Raw genomic sequence first — 12,018 nt, forward strand, 5'->3', positions numbered from 1 at the left:
CTGTCTGTGTGGAGAGAGAGAGAGAACAGAAATTAAACAATGCATGACATTACCACAGACAGTTTGTCCTGAATGTACCTTTAAATCTTGCTCCAGCTCTGCTCAGCAGATGGCGCCCCAGTCTTTGTTTTTCACACTCGGTCCTCATGTTGCTCTCGTGGGGGCAGTGTTGCGCTGCTGTACCGGAGGAAAGCCACATTCCTGCAGTCTGGGCTCTGACACTGTGGGGAAGAGGAGTTAGAGAGAAACCGAGAGTGCTTTGAAGAGACTGAACCAAAGCAGATCCACTTTGTGTTTATAATGACTCAACGTGTTGTGGCTGAAGAGCGACAGATTTCTAATCTTAAGGTGAAGGCAACATTTTGAAGTTTAGTTTTGGGATAATACAAAAGTGGGTCATGTGAGCACAGTGGGCATTAACTGTCTGCTTTTCCCTGTGTAGTAGACTGGAATAGGCTGCTGCTGCTGCTGCTGCACTGTGGAAGCTGATTATGCAACCGGTGGATTCTAAAAATTGTGCTGCACTCTGCCTGGACTCCTCTCCGCTCATACTTGTGGTCTCACCGTCCACAGGGAGAGAGAGGCAGAGGGAGGGAAAGGCAGTTTCCTTCCATTACAAATGCATGTGTCAGCTTCTAAGTGCGGTGGTCCACAGGCGAGAGGAGGTGCCCCCCCCCCACCCCGCCAAAGTTCAAACTCCTGGGCTTTGTTCGATGGTTGAGGGGGTTTTCAGGAACCATTTCCCTTTTATTTAAATTCAGTCAAGGAGTTTGTGAGCAAGGCACCCCCCATACACACACACACACACAGCTTCAGAGGAGGACCCAGGTGTGAATGTGCATGCCTAATTGGCTGGAGAACAGGTCGCATGCATAGTAGACTTCTCTTGATGTCTCTACATTCTTTCTCAGCGAGAGACAACCCCAAAAGCAAAACCAACTTCCACAAAATTGGTTGTGTGATTAAAAGAAAAAAAAAAAAAGAAAAACTTTTTGTGGGGTGTGTGGAGGATAGGGGTGTGTGTGGTGGGGGTACTGGGGTTGGATTTCAAGGCGTGGTGTTAAAGAATAGGCGGCCAACCGGTGAATGGAAGTTTTTTTTCGGAGAGGAGGGCAGGAGGCGTTTCCTCGAAAAAAAAGTCACCGACCTCGGTTCGCCCCTCCCTGGGCCATCGCCTGGCTTTAAATGGCCGCTGAGACGCGAGGGCGCACAGTGAAGCACTCTGGCTCAGCGCTTCTCGAGGGGAGGAAATAAAAACAAAAAACAACCTACAACTCAACAGTACTAACTTATCCCCTCTTTTTTTTCCTTTCCTTCTTCTACGGACTTAAAGTGCACATAAACTTTTACAGCAACTTTTCAAAAGTTTTTTTTTTCCACAACCAAAACCAGTCGTGGCACAAACTAACGCTAGTCGCATTCAAGGATCCTGGTCGGTCCTCCATGAAAGAGGGAGTGCGACAGCAAACTTGGGGAAAAGAGATGTCTGCGACCGTCTTGTCTCCTTTCTACGAGATGGACATGCTTTACAAGGTAAACCATAAAGAAACTGACAAGAACGTGGAGATTTTGGTTTTGCATCCAGACTGAAACTCTTGAAGTGTAGCTGGATTAGCAAGCTTCAACTTGAGTGGAGTTAGCATGTGTTCAGCTGCAACAAGTTGTAATGTAGCAAGCAGGGAGAGCTGTCTTAAACATGCCATGTGGGCAAAATGGCAAAAACAGATTTGGTAGAAGTGCATTGCTAACTCGTGTCTTTTCTTCCAGCAGCAAGATAAAAGCATGAACATGAACGCCCTCCACATAAACAGCATGCTGGACAAGAAGGCGGTGGGGGCTCCGGTCACGACTCCGGGCTCCGGCGGCTCCTTCACGCCGGGATTTTACCGCAGAAACTCCACCAGCAACGTGGAAGCGATGAACAACGGCAATAAATACACGATGGGCTCCTACAGCAGTCTGAAGGAGAACACACCGACCAGCAACAGCAGCGCCACGGCTCTCATGAACAAGGAGAACAAGTTCCGCGACCGAGCTTACAGCGAGAACGGAGACCGGGGCGTGCTGCAGCAGAAGCCCGGCTCACAGATTAACTCCACCCGCTACAAGACCGAGCTGTGTCGGCCCTTCGAGGAGAACGGGTCGTGCAAGTACGGGGAGAAATGTCAGTTCGCTCACGGCTACCACGAGTTGAGGAGCTTGTCCCGCCACCCTAAGTACAAAACTGAGCCGTGCCGCACCTTCCACACCATCGGTTTCTGCCCTTACGGTCCCCGGTGTCACTTTATCCACAACGCCGACGAGCGCCGGCCCGCTCCGGTCGCCAACGCTAACGTGCAGACAGGGGAGCCCAGGTCGGCTCGCGAGCTGTGTGGCTACGGCCAGAGGGAGGTCCTGCCGCCGCAGCAGCTCGGCTACACCCAGAGGGACAGACCAAAGCTTCACCACAGCCTCAGCTTCTCCGGCTTCTCCACCCACCACGGACTCGAGTCTCCCCTGCTCGACAGCCCCACGTCCCGGACCCCGCCGCCACCCACCACCGCCTCCTCCTGCACCTCCGCTTCCAGCTTCTACGAGGAAGTGCTGTCCCCTAACTCCATGTCCTGCATCAACAGTGCCTTCTCTTTCCCCGGACAGGACTTAAAAGCCTTACTGGCCCCCCTGGCTGTGCACACCCCCAGCGGCTACGCCAACAACCACTCCACCGGTGCCTACTACGGGAACATGCAGAGCAGCGTGTGCCCCCCCTCCCCTCCGACCTACAACATGAGCCACTTGCAGGCGCTGCGCCGCCTCAGCGAGTCGCCGGTGTTCGAGCCTCCCCCCAGCCCGCCAGACTCGCTCTCTGACCGGGAGAGCTATGCGAGCGGGTCCCTCAGCTCTTCCGGGAGCCTCAGCGGCTCCGAGTCGCCGAGTCTGGACGCTGGAAGACGTTTGCCAATCTTCAGCAGGCTGTCGATTTCAGATGACTAATCATGTTTTGTTTTTCAAACGGATTTATGGACGGGTCAGGCAGAGGGGGGGTTTAGATGTCAGGGGGTGTCAGTGAGTGAGTGACTGTCCTTCAAGTAGAGGATCCCGTTTAAGCCCCCTCACATATTGCCCCCCCACTAAATTTCAGCAGCATCCACCCCGCTGAAGTGCCCTTGAGCAAGACATTGAATCCCGACTAGCTCCAGGTCTGCTGACCCTGCTCTGACCTCCCTGGAGGGGGGCAAGAGAAGAGAGAATTTCACCAACAGGGATCAATAAAGCTTCATACAGTTTAAAGTGTCCTTGATCTGGCATTAGTTTAGTTTTTTTTTCTGTATGTAATATAGCTGTATTAAAACTTAGATAGCAAACAGAAGGCATTCCATCAGTGCCTTGCCCAAGGGCTCATGGCAGCCCCTTCTCCCTTTTTGCTCTGTCAGGCAAGCCACACTTTTCCTGGGATTAGATGTTTGAGTGTGTGAGTGTGTGTGTGTGTGTAACATGACTTGACAAGAAGAAGAGACTGTAAGCGGTTTCAGATTTCCTCCCATCCTGCCAAGAATATGCCTTGACTCAAAGTAACATTTTTTTTTCTTTATCAAAGCGTGTTATGTTTTTTTTCTTTCCTCTCTGAAAGCTTCAACTTCCATTCCAGATCTGTCTTCTCCCAGCGCCACCCAGTGGTTTGTTTGGTTAGTCTAGTTTGTTGCTTGGTTAAAAAGCTCTCTTGAGTTGGGTTTGTTTGGGGAAATCACTGCTGATGGTTGAATATATATTTTTTTAGCTGTTTTTGAGTGATTTACATAGCAGTGCATAACTGGCTATGGACTATTTAACTTATTTATTATCTTGTGAAAAAAAGTATAGGCTACATTGGTAATTTGTGTCCATACTGTATTTATCAAGTATGATGAAGCAATAGATCTATATTCTTTTATGTTTAAATTATGATCGCCATTATTAATCTGCATAAAGTGGAGTGTATGTTCTTTTCACAGTAATATATATATTTTGTTGGTTTTTTTTCTCCTTTTTTTTGTAACTTCACTTGGTTATTTTTATTGTAAATGAGTAAAAAAAAATCTTAATTTAAGAGAACGTATGTGATATTTATTTCATTAATTTTGTTTCCTTGTTTACGTTTATTAAAAAAAAAGTTTGCGTGATTGCTGTTTGCTCCCGAGGTCGTGTCAGTGCTGTAGAAGGCTTTTTTTTTTTTTTTTTTTTTTGAGGATCCCTATTTAGATGTTTCTGTAGAATGTATAAACAATGTGGTTGTACAGACCGTCCAAACCTTACTTCTTTTGTTGATCTAGATCAGACGTCAGTGACAAAGAACCCAAGTCAATAAATTAACCAAAAAGTATTTTTGTTTTCTCTCTGTTTGCACGAGGTCACACTGTGATTCCAGCCACGTGCTAAAGAATGTAGCAATCCCTTGTGCCCCAGTATTATTGTGTAGTGCCTAAGGGGTTCACCATCTTGACATGCCTTAAAATTAACCAAATAAAGTATTTTTCCTACATGGCATCTTTTTATACACAGGTTGAACTGAATGTAGTGTTGGATTCTGAAACTTTTTTTTTTTTAAGGTTGTTACCACTCTGACAAACAACCGTAACCTTTCTCTAAATCCCCATTCCTCTTTATTCTGATTGCCTTTTGCTCTGTTTTTCTTTTTTTGATATTGAAATCTAGTCTGAGTCTTGAGAGTTTGCTGGAGAGGGAAGTGGATGAACATGTTTGGTTTGTACATAGTAGGTACAGGGGGATGCGCACTATGTACTTTTGACTACTTTATCAGAAGTAAAGCTTTTTGAATGTAACAAAAAAACGGACAAAAAGACAACGAGAGTTGTAATATTATTTTTGGGGAGTCAGTTCACTACAAATTGAGTGAGAGACTGTTAACTTTGTACTGTACATTTTTTGTAGTTCTCCCAATAAAAATCATTTTGAAAGTTTCAGATTGTCAGGCTGTGATTTCTGAAACATTTGAGTGTGAAGATTCAGCAGGTGTGACATACAGATTAAAAACAAACAAACCATGAAGCGATGATGTGCAGGAGTACAACAGCTCTTGTTTTCATGCTGCTCACATAAAGACATCAGATGGCTCAGCATGACCAGTCTCCTTCCTCCTGTGGAAAAAAGCCTGGAGACAGGATAGAGGGAGTGTGTCCTCAGTAGAGCCTTAGTTGCCCTGTGACACGACTTGGCCTGGGACCCTCAGGGTGCCATTTGTAGCAAATATTGGCCCCTTGTCGTCGGTATACAGCAAAAGCACTGACCAGTTATTTTCCAGAGAAAGGCACAACCTGAATTCCTGTCTTATGTTCAACAAAGGAAGAACAGCTGTGGGTATGCTCTGTGTGATGGGGAAAGTCTGGATCTGAAAGCCCATAATGAACATGGAAAGCAGCAGCACCACCACAGAAAGTGACGGCACTGGACAAAATGTATGCAATATTACATAATGTGTAATGTTCTGCTGTAAACAGAGGGCGATGAGGGATATGTCTGCTCCATCTGAGGAATGAGGTCTGGAATTTTAAAATGGAAAAAGCACAGAGGGAGCTGCAGTCACAGGGAAGCCGGGTGAATTGTGTTGGTGGCTCGGGCTGTGGGTCTGTGTGCGTCTCCGCCATTAGGATAAGATTTTAATCTTTTAATAAGTCATGAATTATGATCCCATTTTCTGAGCTAATGTACACTGGCACTCAGCAAATCCTCAACATCCTTGGAGAACAGCCACTTGAAGTCTATATGAAGATCAAGCAGTGGTGGGAGAAGTAGTCTGATTTTTCTTTGGACTTTTAGAGGTGAAGTGTCTCTTTGATGGACCTAGTAACAACTCATACATATCTGGAAAAAAGAGGACAAGGTGTCTCGACTGCTTTTTTTGTAAGGGTTGAATCCTGAACAGTGTACTTTATAAACTTTATAAACTTATTTAAGTTTGTATGTAAAAAGGAACTACAGCATAGATGAAGTACAACAATTTCCCTCTGAAATGTAATGGAATAAACTTGTAAAGAAGCAGAAAATGGAAATACTTCAGTAACATACAAAGGCCTCAAAAGTCAACTTGATTAAATGTACTTTCCACCACTGAGGTTAAGAAGTGAATGATAAACACTCAGCTGCTCTACAGGCTTATAAATGGAGCCATTGCTCACAGATGTGATAAATCAATGTGCTTCAATCACACCTGAATGATCTTATACATTGCTTTACAGAGTGATATGACTGTGCACCGAGGTTAGACAGGACCAGATGGATGTATCAGTCTGGGAACTGAACTCCAGCCATCCACTCATAACTGATTAACTCTGCAGCTGTAAATGTGTTTCTACCATCAGTCACTCGAGCAGGTAAAACAGGGACAGTAGTGAATTTTTCAACTCGCCAGCCTCTAGCTGGGCAAAAAAACCCCAAAAAACATCCTTGTCACATTTGGTCATGTCTAGACCAAATAAAAAGCTCTGGCCTACATTTGTGCATGAAGCCCCTGTCGTTGTGGTGCCTCGATTTCCAGGAGCCTTTCAAAGAAAATCTGTTTTCTGCAGGCTGTTCTGTGAAGTTATCAGTGGTAGCAAAGGCATTAAGAAAATAAAGGGCCTAGGAGTCATGTGGTGCCTGGAGTTCACGCCAAGATAAGGCAGGCAGATAAGGCCCCCGGCAAATATTTACTGTGTCCTCAGGATTTCATAATGAAGTGTTTATCAGAGCAGAGCCAAAGGGCTGCACAATGCACCAGGCCCTGCCAAGTAGGATCCATGGACCTGTGACTCAGTGTGTGAGTCAAACAACAAACCCACATGTAATGTTTAATTGAGTGTATCAGCGTTCATATATGTTATGTCTATAGAAGATAAGGTTTTTCTAAGGATGTAAATGTAGTGGTGTTCGTGTGTGCTCACAGGGGTCTTGCTGGTTAATGGGGTCTGGAGCTCCTACAATGAAAGGAAACACTCTCTGACTTGTGATTAGGGCAGGAAAAGTCCCACTTCCTGGCCACCACCCATTTCCACCTCTTCTTCGTCCTGCTGTTTTTCCTCCTCCTTCAGTTTCCCCTCTCCTCTGTAGTGGCGGCTTCTAGAAGTTACTATTTGTGTTCCACTGCTGCACTGGGAAGCTCGGCTCGTCCTGGTATTGTTTTGGCATGCTAAGCCCCAGACCTGGGGTCAAGTAGTAACAGAACATAGTTTTTAGACTTTGTTTTAGCCTACATGGGTGCCAGATGGGTGGCACTGTGCCAGATAGAAAGTGGAGAGCAGAGGTTGTTAATCATATTTGTGTCAAAAAAACAAAAAAAAAAACACCCCCAAAACATTTAGATTCAGATAAGAATGTAACCATTCATTTGATCAGGTTCTCCCTGCAGGTTTTCTTCTTGTTGATTTAGTAATAAAAGTAGAAGATTACAGAGTTTTTAGAGAAGTCTTCCTGTCTTTAATGAGCTATAATTGCTTCTTATAATTAAAACAAAAGTAAACAATTTCTCATTTTAACTAAAGCCCCCCTCCCTCCCTCCTTTTCCGTCCAAGGCCCTGACTCACTGGTGTCATAAATAATAGTGAAGAACCCTCACGAGCCCCTTCTGTCTGCTTATCTGTGATTGTCAACTTAATGTGACACTATTCTGGTTTCACAATGAGACTATGCGTAGTATGTGCATGTCTTTGTGTGTGAAACTGGCTTGAAACCCCACCCAACTGGCACAACTGTAAGACTCAAACAAACATGTGCAGCTGTCACTTCAAAATTCGATTAAAAAAATACACAAGGTTGACTGAGAAGCAAATTTTCTTCGATTACTGTTTTTACTGCTTTGATTACTATTTTATGTATTGTAAAGGCAGATGATGTCTTAGTCATTCTTATGGTAACAAAAAAACATCCAAAGGAAACAAGACAGAGAGGTACGGTCTAATGGGATCCATCCCTTCAGTCATCTGGATCCAGATACAGTGGAAGGCCTGAGAGGACTGTAACAGCACAGCCATGTACCTTTTTAACAAATAAATAACATGTTCTTCCTGTTGCACGTGAAAAGTTGAATCAGTAATTAATTTGACGTAAGCTTTCTCACTTCATTAAGTGCAGGGTTTTTCTGTTATAGCTTTACTTGGTCTGGTATGACCAGGAGCTTTGATGCAGTTAATGTTAGCACATGTTGGCCTGCATGATATTGCATACAATACGGATTCAGTTTGCTGTTTTAAAGACTACTGTCGCACTACATTTAGCATGTCACAAATAAACATTTCAATGATATTATCACAAAAGTTAAAAAGGAAGTAAATGCATCTTACCTCACCAGGAAACATGTTTGTTGTTTCCCGCCTTGTGGTTCCACACCACTTGCCATCAGTTAGGTCACCAAACGATAATATCTTTAAAGCTGCACCAATCAATATTTTTTATATTCACAACAAACCAGTTGTAGTCGAGCAACTAATCCTATGAGCATGAGTGGAGCCAGGTTGTAGAGAACCAGACGCATTACTCTGAATGACTGTTTGCTGTAGGTGGTGGCAACGTGCCTAATTCGGCCTAAACTGCTATTAAACCCAAAGAAGAAGAGCAAGGTTGGAGGAACAAATACACTGTGCAATGGTCATTTATGTACTTCTATGAATTTGTCATAAATACAAATAACACATTACACAGACTCAGGATCTGTCAGTGTGAAGATGTGGAGTTGGCCTACATAGAGTTATTTCAGCACTGCAGCACTTCTTTACATCATTTTATGCTAAAAACATGATCGAACGTTCAGTACCATTCAAACATCTGGACATGCCTAGCAGTTAACATGAGCTGCTAAAGAAACAGCCCACAGCTGGTCAACAACAGCTCAGCTCAATTGATCTTATTTATACATAATATACCGGTAATCATTTTGATGAAAAAGTTATCAGTCAAAAACACATCATCAAGCATGTCCAGATTTTTGACTGGTACTGCACGACTGCAAATCAATTTTGCTTGTAGGTGACAAACAAATTTAAGCTGTCTGTTATGGGATGTTCACTTCGCTTGATGCAATTTCTTTTTTGACATGATGTAAATTCGGTTCATACATCAGAAGTATCAAATTCCACTGACAGTATGAGCATTGTGCAGTCTGAAAATATAACCCTTTTTTACTGATTCCTTACCTTTCACCTACACATTGTAAAAAAAAAGAAAAAAAAAAAGGATTTTGTGGTGTGGTAAATACAACCCATTCAAATCATTTACATTTTAAAAAGTATATGTTAAAGTGTATTAGTCAGCAAGTAAGATATATAAAAATGGGTAAATTCTAACTGCAACATAAAAAAAAATATCCTGAAATACACCCCAAAAAATTCGCCCTGCACTGCAAAGTGCGCATGCGTCAGAGTACAGGTGTAACGATCAGGGTCTAATCACGTTTCACGTGCGGAACTGGAGGGTGTCTACCTGCTGGCGAAAGTCCTGTTCAAAGTGTCACTGTGCATCATATCATGAATGTAAATGTCGACGTATTTAATGGTAAGAAGTATCACAAGATTAGTAGTCGGTGTGCTTCTGTCTTACACCGGGAATTGAAGTTTGTCGCCTTCTCTGAGCTCTGGCTGACGGTCAGGCTCCAAATTTCACATAGGTAACAAGCGAGCTAGCCAGCTGTCCCATCGGCGCTACAGCTCGTTATAGGCAGGTTTTTAATTTGTAGTCAGTCAATTTAGCTTTCACAGCAAACAGCGGGGTTCAGAATTAGCAGCAGTTTGTTTGAGAGACGGTGGCTGAGAGCAGACAGGTGTTGGTGGTTGGAGCACAGAGTAAATTAGCAGGAAAGTTGTCAAGTGGTATCAAATATGCAGTGTAAGTTTCAGTTTGTCCATGAATAAACACTCCAGTATGCTGTGGTGTGTAGTACCGTGTGTATAGTGTACAGTAATATCATGAAATCACAGTGTTGAAATAAACCAAAAATTCACATTTCATTAAAAAAAAAAAAAAAAAAAAATCACGTTAAATTCAGATGTTGCTGAGCTGTGGTAAACAGAGTAACTTAGTTTTGGAAGTTAGATTTATGTACCTTTATTTTTTGTGTGTGTGTCTTTTAGCCAGTTAACCCCGAACTGTGGCACATGGTTGAGCAGCTAGTGTCTGTAGCAATTGCTTTAACTGCTTCTCTCCATTTGTGAATTGCTGATGTGCCATGTATGCAACAGCAGTGTGTTTTAGGCCAAAATGCAATTATTTCATGTCCTGCCTAAATCTGGATGCTTAAACACTTTTAAAATGTCTCATTTCTGACTTTCTTAATTCTTCCACAGCTGAGGAGCCTGTGAGAAACATTTGTGTACCCAGTCTGTAGAAGAGAGACACAAACCTCAGGTACCTGAATTAAACACTGACTGAAGAACCTTAACTGAGAAATATGATGGGTGTGCTATTTTACTGCAGATGAGTTTGCTGTGGAAAATATGTTTGCAGTCACTTTCTCCTGTTGCACAGTATAGGATAAACCAGTCCACAACATACAGATCACACACAGACCCGACCTCAGTAACTTCACACACTGTACCAACCTTACCTCATTTTTTTTTTTGTGCTGCGCACGTGTTGTCAAATTAGTGATGTTTTTGTAATTTGCTTGTCTTTTGTCTATTTGCATGTGTGTTTGTATTTTGGGGTGTGTTGAGCTCTCAGGGTCACTGTACTCATCTCCAAAATGCATTTCCTTATAGTCCCAGAGTGTTGATAAAAAAAAAAGGGATGCAGTTGTCTGACTGCCAGGTGTGTTATTAAATGATTGATCAGCTCAAGGTTTTCACATGGTTACACAAAGGCTTACCCTGATACCATTGTTTTATTATCGATACAGATCACAGAACTGTGATTCAACCAATCAGCCAATCTGATACCTAACGGCTGATAAATAGTCAGGCTATTACTGTACGCTTTTTCTTGTTTCTATGTTTATTATAAGAAGGTTTAAAACACACACATTATGTTTATCGTGTTTGGTTTTAGATTCGAATGGTAAGGTTCAGGTTTTTTTTTTTTTTTATTGCAGTGTAGCATGGTCCTCCTATAACAGAAAAGACACAAATCGTGTTAATGCAACCAACAGTTCAGAATATCTGTTTTAGTCGTAGAAAACATATCGCATGAGGTGCTGACCTTTATATTCTATTTTGTTTACTTGTTGGCTGATTAATAATTAACAGTATTTGATGGGGAATACTGATAAGTTAATGTTTGATATTGATGGTTTATTGGTTTGACCTACATTATATTCCAGAAGTATGTGAAAGACAAAGACGGGACACATTGATAATGAAAATCTGAATGGTTCACCCCTGTAGTCAGATGGTGTAGTGGTGGCTCTGTTCTTTGTTCTTTGATTCTATGAAAACACAGTGTGCTCTGTTGCACCATGACAAATATTCCATCTACAGCAATGGGTTCTTCAGCAATGGGATTGATAATTGTTTCATTATGGGAAAGTTGGGTCAAGACTTCAGGTCTTGCTTTTAATTTGTCACCTGCTTGTGTTAAAGTTCTGATCAATACTAAAAATCCCGCTTGTGCTGAAATAAATGGCTTGATCAAGAAAACTGAACACTTAATACCAGAACAGCATCTTGTTAATATGCTTAAATTAAAATAAAAAAATGCATTCGCCTTTTGTTTTTCTTTTTTTTTTCTTGCTAGGGCCTCACGGACCAAACCATGATAGAGGGCAACCAAGTCCTGGGCAGGTGTGGAAACTGAACCAAGGCATGTATCCAGTTGACGGCATTCTTCTATGCTAAACTGGTGTTCTGCATCTTCAGCGTCGGCTCAGAAACATGCCCATTGAACCAGATGTAACTTCTGTACTGACTGTGACTAAGCAGTGTTTTATTTCTATAAACTTACAAAATGTTTTACAATTTACTTTGATGTCTGTTTTGAATCATGTGTCACCGCACCGTGTACTCACTTAAAAAAAAAAAAAAGACTCTTGAGAAGTGTTAGACTGTACCTAATTTTGTTTAGTGTGCCACAGCTGTTAAGTTC

At 42.6% G+C, this 12,018-nt stretch overlaps 1 protein-coding gene across 2 annotated transcripts; it reads left to right on the forward strand.

Moving 5' to 3' along the window:
* Nucleotides 1-1,202: 1,202 nt before the first annotated feature.
* On the forward strand, nt 1,203-4,937 carry zfp36l2 (zinc finger protein 36, C3H type-like 2). Of its 2 annotated transcripts, none has more exons than XM_041049779.1 (2): nt 1,203-1,533; nt 1,768-4,937. In XM_041049779.1, the coding sequence occupies exons 1-2, from the start codon at nt 1,444-1,446 to the stop codon at nt 2,971-2,973; spliced, it is 1,296 nt and encodes a 431-aa protein (XP_040905713.1). In that variant the 5' UTR covers nt 1,203-1,443; the 3' UTR covers nt 2,974-4,937. The 2 variants fall into 2 exon arrangements, with proteins under 2 accessions (XP_040905713.1, XP_040905714.1); XM_041049780.1 differs by having other exon boundaries at nt 1,771-4,937.
* The last annotated feature ends 7,081 nt before the right edge of the window (nt 4,938-12,018 follow it).

The sequence above is a fragment of the Toxotes jaculatrix genome, chromosome 11 (genome assembly GCF_017976425.1).
Source record: "Toxotes jaculatrix isolate fToxJac2 chromosome 11, fToxJac2.pri, whole genome shotgun sequence".
Taxonomy (NCBI): domain Eukaryota; kingdom Metazoa; phylum Chordata; class Actinopteri; family Toxotidae; genus Toxotes; species Toxotes jaculatrix.

Coding starts and splice junctions, on each gene's coding strand:
- zfp36l2 (XM_041049779.1), top strand. CDS start 1,444: ATGAAAGAGGGAGTGCGACAGCAAACTTGGGGAAAAGAGATGTCTGCG. Junction 1,534..1,767: donor AGATGGACATGCTTTACAAG/GTAAACCATAAA, acceptor CTTTTCTTCCAG/CAGCAAGATAAAAGCATGAA.